At 40.4% G+C, this 20,522-nt stretch overlaps 1 protein-coding gene across 2 annotated transcripts in view; it reads right to left on the bottom strand.

The window, feature by feature from the left end:
* Positions 1-4,081: 4,081 nt before the first annotated feature.
* The window catches only part of LOC135749867 (Schwann cell myelin protein-like), a 53,931-nt gene continuing 37,490 nt past the window's right edge, over positions 4,082-20,522 (bottom strand). Inside the window, exons 3-9 of one of the 2 annotated variants that reach the window (XM_073816004.1) lie at positions 9,834-10,196; positions 9,312-9,650; positions 8,688-8,981; positions 4,825-4,921; positions 4,703-4,721; positions 4,515-4,626; positions 4,082-4,380 (exon numbers count right to left, since the gene is read on the bottom strand). In XM_073816004.1, coding sequence (XP_073672105.1) covers positions 4,522-4,626; positions 4,703-4,721; positions 4,825-4,921; positions 8,688-8,981; positions 9,312-9,650; positions 9,834-10,196 — 1,217 coding nt within the window. In that variant the 3' untranslated portion in view covers positions 4,082-4,380; positions 4,515-4,521. Of the gene's footprint in view, positions 4,627-4,702; positions 4,722-4,824; positions 4,922-8,687; positions 8,982-9,311; positions 9,651-9,833; positions 10,197-20,522 lie in introns of both variants that reach the window. The other variant, XM_065268545.1, reaches the window with a different exon arrangement.

Genomic DNA, 20,522 nt, shown 5'->3' on the forward strand with positions numbered 1-20,522 from the left:
TGTGGTTAGGAAGGGGGAGTATGGTGGGAGGTACTGGAGTAATCTCTAGCTCATCCAATCACAAAGCACTATTTTTTATTGATGGTCAATGGACAAGAAATACCCAAGATTGCATGGTTACTATTTTCATTATTTATGAGTTAGCAGTCCACCCTACAGCCCTGGTTTCGCAACCATCCTGACCCCCCAAGTAACTGAATTTACATTCAATTTACATTTGGCAAAAACCTTTTTTTATAATTTTTAAAATTTTTATAATTACTTTATTTGGGTTTCCTGGAATTCAAACCAATAAATTTGTATTGTTCCCAGCACTTACAATTCAGTATTTTACTGACTGTGTCTTGTACATCAGAATGAGGTCTGCACATTTGGCAAAAAACAAAAACTGCAAAAGGGGGCGCTGTTGCCTATGAAATACTCCAGTCACATCATCATAGTGCTTGATGTAGTTCTGCATAGGATATAGTTCTAATAAACGCATTTATTCTGAACTAAAACTTTGATTTTTTTTATAAAAGATACATAGATTGTGCCATTTGATAGATAGCCATTCAACAATATACAACCCTAAAACAATAATCTGTAGATGCTAATGAATCAAACAATAATAGGATAATTAACATGGAGATGAGGGGGTGGGGTCAGGAGAGGTGACAGAAAGCACATGGCCTGAATAAAAACGGTGGGCAACGTTTAGCTACGGTTTCCGGGTTGAACGACATGTTTTCTGGAAACGGTGTGCACCAATGTGCAACAGGGTTTGAGATACGTTTTCTCTTGTTTTGTGGGTGTGTCAGAACTGCAGTCCAATCAGCAGCAACATGTAAATAAACCATGCGGTACTAAGCTAGCGGGGGCTGTGCGGAGATGAGAAAGGTATGTATGGACTTATCTTACTCTGGGGGATACGGTGAATAAGCTAAATTCCCAAAATGTGAGCGTGTTCCTTTTATGGCATTCGTGAAGAAAGATCTAAAAGTCTTATCTATTGGGTCTGAAATATGCAGGTCGAAACTATCTGAAACAGTCACATCTGACCTTACAGAGTAGCAATTATAAAGGTGCTTAATATACACTCACCTAAAGGATTATTAGGAACACCCTACTAATACTGTGTTTGACCCCCTTTCACCTTCAGAACTGCCTTAATTGAATTGCATTAATTCATCAAGGTGCTGAAAGCATTCTTTAGAAATGTTGGCCCATATTGATCTTGCAGTTGATGGAGATTTGTGGGATGCACATCCAGGGCATGAAGCTCCCATTCCACCACATCCCAAAGATGCTCTATTGGGTTGAGGTCTGGTGTCTGTGGGGGCCATTTTAGTACAGTGAACTCATTGTCATGTTCAAGAAACCAATTTCAAATAATTTAAGCTTTGTGACATGGTGCATTATCCTGCTGGAAGTAGCCATCAGAGGATGGGTACATGGATGGACATGGTCAGAAACAATGCTCAGGTAGGCCGTGGCATTTAAACGATGCCCAATTGGCACTAAGGGGCCTAAAGTGTGCCAAGAAATCATCCCACACACCATTACACCACCACCACCAGCCTGCACAGTGGTAACAAAGCATGATGGATCCATGTTCTCATTCTGTTTACGCCAAATTCTGAGTCTACCATCTGAATGTCTCAACAGAAATCGAGACTCATCAGGCCAGGCAACATTTTTCCAGTCTTCAAATGTCCAATTTTGGTGAGCTTGTGCAAATTGTAGCCTCTTTTTTCCTAATTGTAGTGGAGATGAGTGGTACCTGTTGGGGTTTCTGCTGTTGTAGCCCATCCGCCTCAAGGTTGTGCATGTTGTGGCTTCATAAATGCTTTGCTGCATACCTCGGTTGTAACGAGTGGTTATTTCACTCAAAGTTGCTCTTCTATCAGCTTGAATGAGTCGGCCCATTCTCCTCTGACCTCTAGCAACAACAAGGCATTTTCGCCGATAGGACTGCCGCATACTGAATGTTTTTCCCTTACACCATATTTTGTAAACCATATCAATGGTTGTGAGTGAAAATCCCAGTAACTGAGCAGATTGTAAAATACTTAGACCGGCCCGTCTGGCACCAACAAACATGCCACGCTCAAAATTGCTTAAATCACCTTTCTTTCTCATTCTGATATTCAGTTTGGAGTTCAGGAGATTTTCTTGATCAGGACCACACCCCCAAATGCATTGCCGCAACTGCCATGTGATTGGTTGATTAGATAATTGCATTAATGAGAAATTGAACAGGTGTTCCTTATAATCCTTTGGGTGAGTGTACAAACCATTTCTGAGAGGACTGAGAGCACTTTTTAAAAAGTGTAGATTAACTTTTGCTTTTTAAATATGATATCATTTTTTATGTTAACCCTCTGGGGTCTAAGGGGGTTTTAGGGCCCTGGGGAAGACACTTTTGCTTGGGAAAGGCCATATGCGTGGAGGCGGGAAAGCTCCTGAATATCAGTGATTGACAGCTGAGGAACAAAAGAGTTGAATAATGAGCCACATAATGAGCCTTGTGGTGATGTTCAACAGGAATGTTACTTTCTCTGAAGTAAAACCATGATGAGGTTTACTTGGGAATTTATAACAAAAATGTTCAATAGAATGTAAACACACACACACACACACACACACACACACACACACACGCACACACGCACACACGTACACACGCACACACGTACACACGCACACACGCACACACGCACACACGTACACGCACACACACACGTACACACACACACACACACACACACACACACACACACACATACACACACACACACACGTACACACACACACACACACACACACGTACACACACACACATTTCTATTGAAATATTTTCTATTAATTTCTCAAGTATACCTTTAAAAACCATAGTAATCATGGTGAAGGTACCGTTTGGTCATCGTAAAAATGAACACAGGGTTTGTGTTTGGTTGGCCAGCGAGAGGTTTACTTTTGTGCAGTAAACAGCTCAAAAGAAGAACTGCCTATCGTTGTCTGGACTCTTATTTGTGTTTTTGTAATCATTATAGTAGAAACACAACAAGGGACACGCGTGATAAACTTATCAATGTTTGTTTACAGCCGCCGCCATGACTCCCTCACGTGTTGATCATGAAAGCAGTAGCCTACGAATGAATACATCGCAACTAAACGCAACTAAATAAGGATTGTATTGTTTGCAATCGCGTATTTTATATGAATTCCAAAAACCGCGTCGAATTTCCTGACTCGTGTGTTTGTGTATGTGCGTTTCCCTTCGCTTGAACTATTTGACGGAAGACAAAGAAAACTCTTGCGTTTGGAGATACTGACACACAGACGCAAGTAAATAAGGATTTAGATGTCATGTTTGGTGCAATCGGATGAAACAACAAGTAATGGAGAGACTGGGTTTTGGATTGCGTATCCATTGACTGCAGCATTCATGAGTTGTGCATATGGATGTCTCTGCTCATTCACTTCAATAGCGCGGGGTGTGGGGATCTCATCTCATTACAGGTAATAGAAGAAAGACGGTACCTCTCCTCCTTCTCATACAGTGTACACCGAATGACAATATCTTTTTTCAATCTCACTTACATCATTTAAAAGGACATTTTTCTGACGCGTTTCTGAAAGGACTTCATTGAGGGAGAGAGAACAAAACGCGCATAATGATTATTTTCTTAATTTTGCGAAAAGCACAACATTCTGTTTTTATTGGGAGTGGACAGTAAAACACTAGACACTTTAACGTTTTAAATGATGTATAAATACTATCTGTATGTCCAAAATCAGCATAGTAATCTAAGTCTCTTTGCGGAGTGATTGAAAAATAAAGACTTTGTGGCGCCCAACCCGCAGTCTACCCCAGGGTGTTAAAATGCTCCTAGATGAGTGCTATACCAAGAATAAGTATATAATCACATAAACATAACAACCATAAATGTCATATGATTTATTACTTTGACATGAAAATGCAGTTTACATCAACAAGAACAAAAAATGTGTCTTTATTGAAGTATTGGTTAAGATCAATACAGAAATCAGAAGATTAACTCTTTAATGACCAAACAATAATATAAATAAAGCAACGTAAATATGTATTCTGTAAATACAAATTGTTAGTAAGACATTCAAAATCAGAAAGCATTTCAACAAACAGGGTTTTCTACATTTAGTTTAAAGAAACTGTATTACAAATACTAAGAATTGTGTGCATAAATTCATGGCCACTGACATTTACAGCTCAATAACATATTTTTGTTGCTGTCAGATGCCAGTGTGATAACGTGTGAAGCTTATAGTTATTTTTTAGGCATGGTCCCTTTAAACATATTAAGAGTGCTGGTATTTCTGATTTGCCAAAGATGTGAACTTCACAAATTTTCACTTCTGAAACACATGTTTAAAAATACTAACATCAAAGTTGCACTGTTGCATGAAAGTGGAGTATAATACGTTTAATTAATAATTAATCAAAATAAATTATTTATTTATATTCAGAGGGACAAATCTGATGAAATTACCAAATGTTTATTTGTTGTTTATTGTGTCATCTTTCTTAATATTTAAAGTCTCATATTCAGACACCGGAGCAGAGAGCTGAAGAGAAGCATATGTGCCTGTATCATTGTGAACCTGAAAACAAAAACAATCTCAAACATCATCATCACTTTAAATTATCATCTACTATAGTAAAACATCACAAACTCACCTTCAGCTTGTTGCTCAATCTGGAAGAAAGTAAATCAAGTTATTAAAACCCAGCAGAACACAGCATCACTAACTACTGTAAATCTTTATCTATATAAATGGATTGTTCTGTCAATAACTTACTGTCTAATTCTGTAAAGGGCAAATCCAACAGTCAGAGCATACAGGATAAGAATCAGTATTAAGATGATCAGAAGTGGAATTAAAATCTGCAGACAATCTAAAAGCACACAGCATGCACATAACAGAAAAACATAAGTAATACGAGAGCAGTGTTTCCGCTATATACATTCAACCGTGGCGGCCCGCCACTCCTAAAACATCCCCGCCACGCCTGCGGTTGTGGATAGAAGGGATACAGCAAACGAAATCTCGTTGGATGAGCACTGTTTTATCCCAATCCTTTAACCAAACCCAATTCTAAACACAAAATTTCACACGATTGTAGGATGTATTTGTATCTAATTTAGCCAGAACCGCTGTTTTCATCCTAATAATCCTACCTCCAAATCTAATCCTTAATTTTTCGGCATTTGCTGTATCCCTTCTAGACAAAACCCACAGCGGCAGCTCGCAAAAAAGCTACCGAAATGTCCGCTCTGCGAGACTGGCTGTCTAGAAATAAATTTCTTTCTGGATTTGCGTTGTTCACTCATTTATAAATAAATCTCCTAAAATATCATAATTTCCTCCATTTCATGCACAAATAGATTTAAATCAACAGAGGATTATTAGGCTACGTTACTGTTTTGAGAAATAATAATAAAATAAATAAGCCTATACGAAATATGTTGCACTTAAATAATTATTAAATTGACTAAACGAATAAAAAAGTATTTGAGTTTCTGTTCTTTTTTTGTGACGCGCTCTAAAACCAAACCAGCAGAAAGCACGTCATGTTTTTAATGATTATAAATAAGCACAAGGTTTTCTCCTTGTTGTTAGTTTACACAAATAAAAATACATCATTTGAAGTTTCGAATGTTGTTTTACTTTTATCTTTATGACTATAAATTTAGGGTAATTTAAGCTGCAAGGTCATCACGCATATGATGTTCACCGGCGCACCAACACAGCGCAGGGCTGCGAGAAAAGACATTATAAAACTTTTGATTTAACATATGACGAGGTTTTTGGACATTCATTTGGAATCACTGTACTCATATTATCAACTTATCTGGACAGTTATTCAGTATAGGCTTTAAGCGCAGCGCGCTGCTGAGCACTCAGCTGTCAGTCAATCGTCTGTGCTTTAGATCGACACTCACAAAGTCTTACATTAAATGGTAAGATATTTGTCCAAAAACAAAAGGCTAAATACTGAATACTACTTATATGCGAATGCAAGACATTAATAGTCGAATCTGTTTGTAAGGAAACTTACATTATTCCCGTGGAAGAGAAGAATGTTGGTAATAGAAACTTGAGGCAGACGGTGAGACTGTTTTATCTGTTTTCAGACGAAACAGCAGGGTCGGGGTACCCGCGGGTGAACCGCATAATATTTGATCTAACGGGTGTTATAGGCTATTCGCGTGTCATTTGTGTTGTAGATGCAGGTCGGGACTCAATAGACAAGAGTAAAATGCGGGTCTAACATCCAAGACCAAAATTCGACTCGTTTTTAAATGTCCCGTGCTTATTTGTGATTAAGATCTGTCTGAAGACCGGTAAAGGTTTATATTTAACTGCGCGATTTGCGGTGTGACCGGCTCGGGGTCACAGTCTTTATGTCAAATGGTACGGGTGTGAAATAAAATTGCTGCTGATGTCGGATAACTGGTCGGTTGTTCTGTCAATCACAGCGGTGCGGATTATCAAACAGGACTGCATGACTTTGTAACAGCTCTGTACGCTAAACACGAGAACGAACTTGCAATGCACACTACATTAAAACTACAATGAAATATCCGAACTACGTACGTAGCTGTGTAACGTTTTTTTTAAGAAAATACAGTTTAGATCAAACATAGAAAAGCAATATGCTATAAATATAAGGAGATGTAAATGACAGTGTGAAAATTATAAAAAAAAATACATGTTAGTTTACTGTAGCCTATATTCTACATTAAATTTTTTTTTACATTTATAATCATCATGGGCGCCCCCTGCCGCCACAGCTGAAAAAAATCCTAGAGGAAACACTGCGAGAGAAAAAAATAAATCACTACATTGTCCCAAAGTATTTGACATTGTTTTTATTGTATAGTGGTTCTGTTAGTGGTAGAGATTAGGAAGGGCAATGGTTCATTTCTCAGGGAATGTGAGCAGATTTAAATAAAAATTTCTGCCAAATAAAATGTTTTAAATGTTACTACAATTAAAGCTATCTTGACTTGGCTTTAGGGACTAATTTATCTGCACGCTATTTACTTGACAACACTTACAACAGTACCAAGGTACTAACATGGTTTAAAAGCACAATATGTCATTTTTGCCACTAGAGGTCGCTAAACAACAACAACAGCTGTCACTTGATGAAGCTCTTAAAGTCCCTGTAAAGTTAGATATTAAATGTGTTCTGAGCTTGTCACAGAACAGAAAATGTGTTATTAACCACCCAAATAAATTTGAATTATGAAAAAAAATTTGCTGCACTCTCTGCTGCCTTGCAGTGGCTTTCTAGTTTGGCTTTACGGGAACTTTAAAGATTGTGGAACGATAGTCATCACTTTTACTGTCGATAAAGGGATCTGAGAGAACTCACAAATCATGTTCATGGATGATGTAATGAAATAAAGTTTTATAAAAGTTTACACCACAGTGCTGCTCTCCTGATTGTAGTTAAATGTCATATGCTGATCGGCCTTGCAAAGTGCCATACAAAGTCAAACACTATGGCAGTAAATGCAAAAGGCGAGGAAAATATGGACATGATGCGATGGACAAGTAAACCTTTAAAAAGGAATATTTTTTTTGGATTTAAACATTGTTGAAACATGATACATGGGAATATGTAAGTACAAATGGGAAAATATATAACACTGACACTGTGATAAATATTTTTAGGTATTTTAATGCTTTGGCATGAGAAGATTTGTATGTGGGTGGGACAAGAACTAACCACTTTTTTAAACCACTTTGCATGTCTTCAGTGTTGGCAGTGTCAACTTTGTAATTTGTTGCTAAATTTAGTGACTTTTCAGACCCCTTTTGTGACTTTTTCATTCATACTTGTTTCGTTGACTGACAACATAAACAGAGAATATACAAAATAGAAAACCTTTATTGGGAATTCACCTATAGTAGTTTGTGACAAGTTCAGAGAGTAAAAAAAAATGAAAAAGATTTAAAGTGTAGATGTAGTCAGACTGCAAATAGGATGTGATGATGTCACAGATATGCTAATTTGTGCATGAGACACCGTCTGGGCTTATTTCTGTGATAACAACCCATTATTTCTGCTGCTCAGGTGTTTTTGCTTTTGTGCACACAATCTGTCACTTAACAAGCTGGAATTTAAGTGAATTAATTATTTGTTTTTCTTCTGAACCCCATTTTAATGCAAAAATCATGCATATATTAACTTAGGTTCGAGAGAAGCCTAAACAATCAAACACCATGTTATTCCCTTGACAAATTTATTTTCAGCAACTCTCCTCCTCCTCTTTTCCTCCTCTATAATTTTATCTCTCCTTCTACGCAGCTCCGAGGGGGGAGTGGTCTTAAACTCTGAGCTCAAGCCATGACTCCAATAGACAGCAAGCCATTGATGTTTTAACATTTGTTCATTAAGATTAAATGGACAGGTAAATTTGTGAAATGCCTTTAAATAACATGTTAAAATGACTATTAGAAGGGAAAGTTAACTATATTTCCAAGCTATTTTACAGCCCCTAAGGTGACATTGGAGTAAAACAAATCTAAAGATTAGTTTAACTTTATTTAATTTTGCTCCATGTCCCCTTAGGGGCTCCGTAAATCTCTGAGATGTGTGGGCAAAAAAAAAAACACAGTATTGTGTGAGCTTGAGTTAGTTTCCTTACGTGTCATCTCCTGAGTACTGGAATCCAGTTGAATCAGTTGACTGGCGGTGCCGTGAGTGTTGATGGTGACACAATGCAGAGTGTCTGTGTGTGTAAGTGACTGATGGAGAGAAATGAAGCTCCTCAAGTCTGTGCTGCTCAATCGCTCCTCACTGATGAATGTGTTTGTAGAGTTACTGACAGGACGTCCTGATAGAAACCAGTCCACTTTAGGTGAGGGATTCCCATGAGCCTCACACAAACACACAGTTACATCAGTTCTGTTACAGCTGAAGAGAGAGATTTTGGGTGCATCTGAAAGTGAAAAAGAAATTGAAGCTCATGTGTTTTGCAGGAGAAGTGGTGCTTCTGAAATAAAAAAAGTATATAAAAGTACATAATATCGTCGGAGCCGATGGTGTAGTGGACGGTGCTCCGACATATGGTGCAGACGCACTTCTGGCGACCCGAGTTCGAATCCCGACTCGAGGTCCTTTGCCAATCCCATACCCCTCTCTTCACCCTATACTTTCCTGTCGTCTCCTAAATTACTATCCAATAAAGGCAAAAATGGCCCAAAATATATCTTAAAAAAAAAAAAAAAGTACATAATATCAATGAAACATGATAAAATAATTCTCCTACACTGAACACGTAATGTGATGTAGCTCTGTGCTGTTGTGTTCCTCTGCTGTAGCTGGTAGGTTATAGTGCAGATGAAAGTGACTCCATGTTGAAGGTGAGTAGCAGTGAAGTTCAGATCAGAGATGATCTCAGTTTGATTCTGTTGATCCAGCTGTAGTCTGCTGCTCTCATTGAGGTGGAGTCTGTCAGTGGAGCTCCATGTGAGAGTTGGTGGAGAAGAGGAGCAGAGAGTCTTAGCAGAGCAGCGCAGACACATAGAGCTCCCCTCTAACACCTCCTCATGAACCTCAACCTCCATCTGATCCTTTAACATCTGCACTGTGGGATTGGGTGTAGAGTCTGAAAAGTACAGAGATGTATTTTATATATAGGGGAAGGTCACAAAAACACAAAAACCAAAGCTAACCCCACCCTGTTATTTCCCCATCTAAAAATTCTGCATTGTTTGCCTACAAAAACAGATTTTTTTCTGTACAAGTTTACAATTTGTTATTAACAATAATTTTCAGTCATGTCACTCACCGATCACATTTATTGAAACAGATTTTTGTTTATAGATCCATTTCAGTCTTCCATTACCCTCAATCCTGAAGACAAATTGACCACTGTGATTTGAAGTAACATTATAAAAGTTGGTGGTACAGTCCTTGCGTTTTAATTTTCCAATTATTTCCCCTTTAAAATAGAGATTGGTCCTGTTGGAGTCAAACACTACATTTGTTTGATAGTCAGTCCCATCTTTATACCACACTCCTGCAGCACTGTCAGTGAGATCTTTGTCATATGTGTTATTAATATCAAATCTGCAGTTTATGGTCACACAGGATCCACTCAGAGCTTCAATCTTCTCTGGCAGACTGATGCTCCAATCTCCACACCAAATACCTACAATACAAACATGATGAGAAGGACAAATTAACAAACTGTATACTAAAAAATGCTGGGTTATTTTTTGGGTTGAAACAACCCAGCATGGGTTAAATTAAAATCCAGCTGGCTGAACTCATCCTTTTTGACACAATGCTGTGTAAAAATTAACAAAAAGTATAGTGTAAAGCATTCAGACACACCAACATAACCTGTAAAATAATGAGACTGACACAGGGCTTCAGTAATGAGAGATACTGAGTTTACTTAGAGCTGCAGTGCACAATATACAAGGTAGGAGGAGTCACAGCATCAGCTATGGCTTCACAACTCTGCCTCGTCTGGTAGTGTACTGTCCCGATGATAGCATCTGCTTAGCAGATCCGAGTTCTGCAGGTGATGCTTGGGATGAGCCAGGATGTTCCACAGTCTTTGGCTCCTCGACACTCACTGTCTCAGACATCTCTGCCCACTGATCATCATTAAGCCTGTGACGGGACTCATTGGCAGCTGCTGTGCTCTTGCGAAGATGCTGAATGTTGCGACGGTACTCTCTATTCCGACAGTCAACAACATAAGATCTTGGGGCACAATGTGATCTCACAACCACTCCAGGAGACCATTTGGGACTGCCAGGATGTGGTTGCATCCTTACTTCATCTCCAGGCTTCAGCGCAGGACGAGGACCGCTTGCCCTCTTGCGATCATAGTAAAACTTCTGAACGCTTTTGCTTTCATCTGGTTGCCGTTTAACTTTAAACGGGGTCATACGCTGCTGGTGTGAGCAGCAGACGTGCAGCAGGCAGGTTGTTGCGGGGGCGCCTGCCCAACAGCAGCTGAGCTGGTGAAAGGCCTACTGACTCCAGTGGCGTTGTTCTGTAGTCAAGCAGTGCAAGGTGTTTGTCTGGTGCCTTACACCAAAGTTTCTTGACAGTCTGGACTGCGCGCTCTGCTTCACCGTTGGAGTGTGGCGTATGCGGGGACGACGTTTTGTGATTGATTCTATAACTTTGACAGAAAACCTTAAACTCATCCGCTGAATATTAAGGACCATTGTCTGTTCGAAGAATAGTGGGGATTCCATGCCTACTGAATTGAGCCTTGACCTTTTCTATGATAGCACGACAATGTAAGCCCTTCAGCTTATCCACCTCAATAAATTTTGAGTAGTAATCCACCAGGAGAACATAATGGTTTCCTTCAAACTCAAACAGGTCAGAAGCTACTTCTTCGAATGGAAAATCGGGCATTTCTGTTGGTCTGAGTGGCTGTCTTGGTAAGCGATTCTGAAAGTCTGCACACTTACCGCAGTTCTTCACCATTTGCTCGATTTCCGCACTCATGCCTGGCCAGTATAGGACCTCGCGAGCTCTCTGCTTGCTCTTCACTATTCCTAAGTGAGACTGATGGATTAAGTTTCAGCATATGATCTTGCATGGAAGGGGGTACAACTATACGCAGGCCTTTATAGAACATACCATCATGTAAGGATTTGTCTTGTATTTTTCTGTATTTTTGTTATTTGTACTTGTATTTTGATATCCTGCTCTGTTCTGACTTTTATTTTGAAATCATCATGCCATGTCACGCTTCACACTTCCTGTTTGTTTTTGTATATAAGTCACTTCCTGTTCACCTGCTCCTGGCTGATTATTACATCGCCCCATTGTGTCTGTATCTGCCTGTTATCTGTTAATCTGTTTCTGTTACCTGGATCTGCCTGTGTTTTTGACTTCTGCCTGTATTTTGGATATACTGCCTGCTTGCCGCCTGCCCTGATATATTTTGCCTGTCTCTGGATTACGATTGTGGATTTACGTTTGGATTTGGTTGCTGGCCCTTTATGGGATTTTACAATAAACACCTTTTGCAAATGGATTTACCTCTCACTCGGTTTCATTAAAGCACCACGTTACAGAATAATCAGCCCATACCGGAATCCAGCAAAGGATAGTAATTTCCCACCAGCAATATGAAACCCGTCTACACCCTGCTTGCACTTCGTCAAAACCACCGCACCATTGAGGATTACGTTCAGGATTTTTTGGACTTAAGCCATCAGGTACATTTTGACAACACTACACTTAAAAATCTGTTTTACAATGCCCTGGATGAACATTTGCGTTTACGGATGCCACGGGACATGGATGTATGGTCACTTGAGGAGTATATTGACTTTGCACTATTGTTATGTGGTTCACCGTTCACTGTGGGTGTTGGGGATACACCTCCGGTGAGCACACATAACATACCTAGCCATGATCTGCCCGTTCTGCCCAAGTCTGCAAATACCATGCCTGATCACAAAATGGCCGCCATCCTGCCTTTTCCCAAAATGGCTGCCATCCTGTCTGTGTCTGCACCTGCACCTGTTAACGAGAGAGCTATCACCATTTCTGCACCTGTTATTCAGAGGGCCATCGTCACCACCACACCTGCTCTTAGGAGAGCTATTATTCACGCTGCACCTGCCGTGAAGATGGCCGCCATGCCTGAATCTTCCGCTGAGGTATGTCTCCTGGACTATAGACTCTCAGAATTTGCCATAGCCCTGTGGTGCGTTTTGTCTGCCGTTTGCTCTGGTATTTCCCATGTTTCTCAAGGCCCTGAACCCGAACCCCTGGACTCATCTAATCTGCCTGATTCATCCGAATTATCCAATTCATCTGATTCATCTGACTGCTCTGATTCACTCGACTCCTATGATTCATCTGATCTGCCCGACTCATCTGATCTGCCCGACTCATCTGATCTGCCTGACTCATCTGATCTGTCTGTCCTGCCTGATTCACCGGTTCCGTCCAATTCATCCGATTCACCTGGCTCTAAGGACTCATCTGGTTCACCATCTGGGACATCGCCACCTTGGACAGTGGAAGCTTTCCCAAGTTTTTTTTTGGGGGGGGTAGTACCCGGACACAGGGAGGAGGAAGAGGACACCAAGGCGGAGGCCGAAGTGTGCTCGGACCCTTCCTCTCCTTGTGTTCCAGGTCTATTCCTGCCCCATGATATAGCTCCATGTCTGCCCAATGATCCTGCTCCTAGCCTGCCCCATGACCCAGGTCCAAGCCTGCCCCATGACCTAGGTTCAAGCCTGCCCCATGACCCGGGCCCGCATCTGCCCCATGACCCGGGCCCACATCTGCCTCATGATCCCCCAGGTGAAAAAGTAGTACACTTCCATAGTGTACTTAAAGTGCTTTATTTTCGCACACTAATTTTGTACTTAATATACTAAAAATTCATCTTTAGTACTTCTTAAGATGTTCTTAAAATCATCTAAGTGTACTTCACTGTGCTATTTTGAGACACCATAAATATGAACTAAAATGTGCTAAAAATGTATTTAAAAAATGTATTTAGATACCACTTTTAGTAAACTTGAACCCATCTTTGTATGAAAGTTGAGTTCAAGTTTAATTCAAGTGTTAAGTAAATACATTTTTTAATACAGAGATAGTATGTTAAAAATGCATTTTAGTTCATATTCATGGTGTCTCAAAATAGCACAGTGAAGTACACTTAGATGATTTTAAGAACATCTTAAGAAGTACTAAAGATGAATTTTTAGTATATTAAGTACAAAATTAGTGTGCGAAAATAAAGCACTTTAAGTACACTATGGAAGTGTACTACTTTTTCACCTGGGCCGGGACCATGCTGGCCCCACGACCCTGGACCATCCTGGCCTTATGACCCAGGACCTCTTATGAACTGTTCTGCCATTGCCAAGAGGTCCTGGCCCGCCCGCCCACCCTTTATTATTCGAGTGTTGGGCTCCGGGAGTCGCCCTTTAGAGGGGGGGTTCTGTAAGGTTTTGTCTTGTATTTTTCTGTATTTTTGTTATTTGTACTTGTATTTTGATATCCTGCTCTGTTCTGACTTTTATTTTGAAATCATCATGCCATGTCACGCTTCACACTTCCTGTTTGTTTTTGTATATAAGTCACTTCCTGTTCACCTGCTCCTGGCTGATTATTACATCGCCCCATTGTGTCTGTATCTGCCTGTTATCTGTTAATCTGTTTCTGTTACCTGGATCTGCCTGTGTTTTTGACTTCTGCCTGTATTTTGGATATACTGCCTGCTTGCCGCCTGCCCTGATATATTTTGCCTGTCTCTGGATTACGATTGTGGATTTACGTTTGGATTTGGTTGCTGGCCCTTTATGGGATTTTACAATAAACACCTTTTGCAAATGGATTTACCTCTCACTCGCTTTCATTAAAGCACCACGTTACACATTAGTAATGACAAGTTGGCTTTGTGAGTCCCAAAATGGCTGTACGACATCCGGCACCTCACGCCTGTGGTCTGGCCAGCCTTGTCGGATCGTTTGCTGAAGACAGCTGAGCTCCTTTTTTGTGCAGTCCTGGAGCTCTGAATATTTATGCTCACTGACTGAAACAAAATTGAGCAATGAGACACACTCGAAGCCTTCCATCTCTGGCTTGTTTTCTGGTAACTGAGCTCTAGATATTGTGTCAGGCAGTTCCATGTCCTTTCCTCGTCTGTAATTAACAGTCAAGTCATACCACTGGAGGCGGATGCGCATTCTCTGTATGCGCATTGGAGTAGAAAGCAGTGGCTTTTTGAAAATGTCTTCCAGAGGTTTGTGGTCATTGTACACTGTGACATGGTTTCCAAATATCTAATTATGGAACTTGACACATGCATGGACTATTGAGAGCATCTCTTTCTCAATTTGCACATAGCGCATTTCTGTATCTGTCAGTGACCTGGATGAGAAAGCAACTGGATGACTGTCCTGTAATAAGACAGCGCCGAGGCCGTTGCTGCTGGCATCACAGAAGATCTCGACCGGCTTGGATGGATCAAAAAACTGCACCACTGGGGACTTTGTGTACAAGTCCTTAAGTTTGTCAAAGGCTTGTTGTTGCGCTGGTTGCCATGCAAATTCAACATCCGCTTTCAGGAGCTGTCTTAGAGGTGTGTCGACTTCACTGAGGTTTGGCAGAAACTTTGACAGATATGTGACGAAACCAAGAAAACGACAAACACCGTCCTTGTCTGTTGGCGTTTGCATGGATTTGACAGCCTCTATTTTAGCTGGGTCTGCTTTCAGACCATCTGATGTTATCAGGTGTCCTAGGTAGGGCACAGAAGATTGCTTGATGTGGCCTTTGTCGAAATTGAGGCTCAGATTGTAGATTGTTGCTCTCTGAATTACTTTGCGGAGTATCTCATCATGTTCCTTTACTGAGGGTGCTGCAATGAGAATGTCATCCATGATACTTATCGCTCCGCTGATGCCTTCAAGCATCTCATCCATTATACGCTGAAAGATTTCCGGTGAGCATTTTAGACCAAAAGGAAGCCTAAGCCACCTAAATCTGCCAATGGGCGTATTAGAAGTAAATGATGATGCTTCATCTAGTTCTATTTGCAGGAAGCCAGATTTTGCATCCAAGACTGAGAAGACTTTAGCACCTGGCATTGTGGAGACAACCTCTTCGATGGTGCGCATTGGGTAATTTTCCCTTTTTATGACTTTATTCAAGTTGCTCGGGTCAATTCAGAGCCTTACCTTGCCATTGCGGACAGCTGCTACCATCAAACTCACCCACTCTGTCGGTTGGCTGACTTTTATGATGTATCCATCTTCAATCATCTCGTGTAATTTCTCTATTATTTTCCTTTTTAGGGCAGCTGGTTGACGGCGGACAGGATGGACTACACCTTTTGCTTCCGGGTCGATTTTAATCGTGTATTTGCCTGGTAAGGTTCCAGTAGTGTGAATCAGCTCTGGGTAACCATCTAGTCCTGCTGGCACATTTTGTTCGTTTGTCAGGTGACTGGAATGTGTCTTATTTTCTTTCTTTGTAGGCTGCAATGCATCAAGCCGCATAACTAAGCCTAAGGCTTCAGATGTTGCACCACTGAGCACATTTTCTTTAGAAATGTCCACAATCTCAAATTCTGTTATCATCTTAGCATCCTTGTATTTAGTCAGACATTGGCAAGTTTTCTTGTATGCAGTTTGGTATTTTGTTTTTACGTTTACTGCTTGCACTTGAGACTCTTCCTCTCTGACTATTTTAATTTGCTTTCGCGACAGTTCAAACTGCTGGGCGATTTCAATTGCTTTGGGTAGTGTTAGGTCTTCCCCTTTGTCTAACAGTCTCTCCTGGATGCGTTTTTCTCTTACACCCGCTATTATCGCGTCGATCAACATATCATCTGAATCTGCATACTCGCAATCCATTAAAAGGAGTCTCAAATCCTTCACAAAATGATCGAAACCTTCCGTGACTCCTTGTTTTCTTTGCTTAAAGCAGTGTCTGGCTATTCTTTTATTTTTCCTTGGCCTTATATAGTTGGCGAACTTATCTAGGACTTTAGACGGGTCATCTTTCTCACCTTCACCCCACTGCAGCGTCTTGTATATCTCTTGTATATGCCCTGCTCAGCGATCCACGTGCCCAGCCTACCTGCACGCTGTTTTGCTGTTTGCTCAGATAGCGGACTGTCAAAGACGAATTGGACGTGGCTGCGAAATCTTTCGAACTCTTAATACAAATCTGGAGCATCCCAGTCGATTTTAGGGTAATCAGACTGTGATGATGCCATACTTTGCTTATTATCTGTTTCTGACAGACTTCTGACACCATGTTAAATAATGAGACTGACACAGGGCTTTACTTAGAACTGCAGTGCACAATATACAAGGTAGGAGGAGTCACAGCATCAGCTACGGAGGCCGGTGCATCACTTAAAGAAGCATTGTCAACATGACAATACATTACATAACCTGCATGTATTTTATATTATTTAAGCATTTATTTATAAATGTTATAAACATAGTACAGTATATTTACATTTATTTACATTTTTAAATTTACTGAACATTCAATTGAAGTTAAAGTGCCCATATTATGAAAAACTCACTTTTTCTGGGTTTTGGGGTGTTATTTTGTGTCTCTGATGCTCCCACACGCATACAAACTTGGAAAAAAAATCCATCCATGCTGTTTTGAGTGAGATACAGGTTTCTGAATGTCCTCTGCCTTGAGTCTCAGATTGCGCCAGTTAAAACTCAGCTTTGTTGTGACGTAACAAACCGTTTCGTCACATTCAGTTTGAATTTTCCCGCCCACCACCCCACTCGCAGGTCTCCACCCACCAGGTAGCTAGAGAGCATAGAGCAGTCACTTGAATGAGACCATCTGTGCTGTTATCATCTTTCACGGAAATAACAGCGCTATTTGGATATTATGGATTATACTCCCACCTACTTTTATAAACAAAGTTTTAACACGTAGTTATTGGAACCCAGAGTAATCTTATATACACTGTGTTACGACGCAAACAGTCCTCAGATTGTAGGCGATAAGACCTTCATGCGAAATCTGATGTAAACAACAGACTATGTATCTATATTTCACGGATTATAAGCATTTGTGGACAAAAATGGTAATTGGATGTATTTTATTGGACTTTCATGGATCATTCACACATCTGAAACAGACTGGATTCGATTAGCGATCGCGTTGTTTCATCACAAAAGGTAAGAAGTCACGTTATAGTTTGCATGTTGTCATCTTCTGTCACAAAATACTAAATTTATGATGCTAGAGCTAAAAGCTTTTTGCCAAACTAACCGAGACCGTACGCCCCGGCTTTTCTGACGAGGCAAGCCTCTAATAACTTTACGGTCCGCATAGATATATACACGGTCCGGACCTCCCGCTAGCTTCTAGCAATTAGCACGCGGTCCACAAGCAGTATACATCCCCCGCCGGGTCTTAATTTCTGTAATTTGCGAAAATAATGCGTTTGAAAATGTTTATAACGGGAATATGTTAGTATTGTCCAGGGAAAACGAGTGTATTGTTCAGACTGCTACATCACAATTTACGCTGGAATCTTTGTGTGTCATGATGAGTTTGACACACCGAGACCAGGCCTTATCGCCCCGGCTTTTCTGACGAGGCTAACCCCCGAGCCTCTTATAACTTTACGGTCCGGACCTCCCGCTAGCTTCTAGCAATTAGCACGCGGTCCACAAGCAGTATACATCCCCCGCCGGGTCTTAATTTCTGTAATTTGCGAAAATAATGCGTTTGAAAATGTTTTATAATGGGAATATGTTAGCATTGTCCTGGGAAAACGAGTTTATTGTTGTGACTGCTAACGTAACATCACAATTTACTCTGGAATCATTGTGTGTCATGAGTTTCTTCTCCTGTAGTGTACTTATTAGTGATACTTTTCTGCATGATTTGTCTGTTGGCAACATAAACCGTTAATAATAATAATATATAAAATAATAACACAGTATGGTCTGTACTGCTCACGATACCACTGAGCACGCGCACGGGCACATGACGTTAGTAGTGGGGCGTGATCAAAAGAGCAGCAGCTCATAAATATGTAAGCCTAGCTCAAAACGGCACAATCTGAACTGCCCTGAAACAGAGGCTACCAGAGATGGGTAACAATTTTTTCCTACAAGCTATTTCGAGCAAACAACTTTTGAAACATGCTTTATGGAACTCATACACCTATATAACTTGTGGAAAAGCAGTCATAAGATGGGCACTTTAAATCTGCCTCACATAAAATACCATAGTGCATTTGAATTTAAACTGCTGTTATAAATATTGTTGTAATATTGTATATTCTGTATGATATTCAAGTTTTATAGTTGGGTGATTCTCACGAAACCATTGAAACACCAAGGCACTAATGATTTTAGCTATAAAATGTGTAATATAGTAGTAGTTGTAGCGGGCCACCATTCGTCAAACTAATGATTTATGACCCCCTTGACAGGTCGTGTTCTGACAGCTCATGTTTGACAGGGGGCAGGACTATCAATCAAACGGTGTACAAGCTGTCTACTTTAGACAGCGAGTGTGTGATCGTTTTACGACATGTCATTTAGTGGGGTTGTTTTTCCTGTGTGTGTTTTATGTCAAGTGTATGCTGTCATGTTTATTGACAGCTCGTGTTTTTGACAGCTCGTGTTTTTGACAGCTCGTTTTTGACAGCTCGTGTTTGACAGCTGCCGCCAGCGTCTCTCTCCCCCCCATCCCTCCCTCCTTTCTCGCCCGTGCGCGTCTCACCACTGCGTGTCTCACAGCGGGTGCGTGTTGTAAACGAGTAAGGATTTCTAAAACTCAATGTTGGTAAAATAATTCACCATTACGCTGACAAAAAGTAAATGCTTATTTAAGATTTAGACAAATCATGAACAAGGCTCTGATTAAAACTTTTGGTTGTAACATCACAAGTTATTTAATTAAATATTCCGTATACGTGTATAGTTTAAGCAATGGTTCATGAGGTCCGTGAGTCTTTTCATGACCTGCTCTATAGTTTCACGCATATTAAAGGTCACTTTCCTGACAAAGCGCCGGGTGAGCGTTCATATCTGCCGTTTTAAAATAAACTTAATAAATGTAATTAAATGATTCTTAAAACCATGTGTGAAAATGTGTATATTACACAAAGAGTCTTATATTGCCTGCTCTGACAAAAATAAAGTATTATTTTAGATTTTAGGTGAAGTGCCACCGTGTATGACAAATATAGCTTGATATAAACGTTTGTTTTGTCAAAAGTTTCTTATAGACATTCAAGAAACAAATATTTTAGATGTATCTGGTTAAACATAATTCTGATATTTTCTATTGAACTAGTCTATTTTTCTGATCAGACACAAAGTTTCTGATGCTGATCTTATGACAGTGTGTTAGGGGTGGGCAAAAAAATCGATTCTTAGATGAATCGCGATTCGGACGTGGGACGATTCTGAATCGATTCACAAATGTCAAGAATCGATTCTTAAATGTTAGTTTACAAAATAACGTCACGTTATCAGAACCAAAAGGCGGAACTCAACTGGGGGAGCGGTGATGCACACGGACAACTTAAGAGAGCGCGCCCTGCAAGAGCGCATAGCGGAGCTTACAAGAGCAGAAGAGAAAGAACACTTTAAATGCTTGTAGGACTATACTGCATATATCTCTACATTGAATTTAGGGCTGTCACCATTACTCTATTCTTTTTGAGGAGTTTTAAAAAAAATCCTTGAGTACATGTCGAGTACTCCTTAAAATAGCGGAGATGCGGTTTAGTGAAACTAACAGTATTAGAAGCATACAAATCAGCGCTACGTTGCCTCTCTCTCCCTCTCGTTTGCTCGCTCACACACACCGTGCGTGTGAATCAGGAACTGCGTGAGGCAAGAATGCGCATCCATGTGAATTTTGGAAGTTAAAGACGACTGAGCTGCAGTGGCCTGGCAAAACACATTTGAGAAGAAAGGCGCAGCAACTCAAAAAGACCTGCATGTTTCACAATTACTCCAAAAGACCA

This window comes from Paramisgurnus dabryanus, chromosome 1, assembly GCF_030506205.2.
Source record: "Paramisgurnus dabryanus chromosome 1, PD_genome_1.1, whole genome shotgun sequence".
Classification (NCBI taxonomy): Eukaryota; Metazoa; Chordata; class Actinopteri; order Cypriniformes; family Cobitidae; genus Paramisgurnus; species Paramisgurnus dabryanus.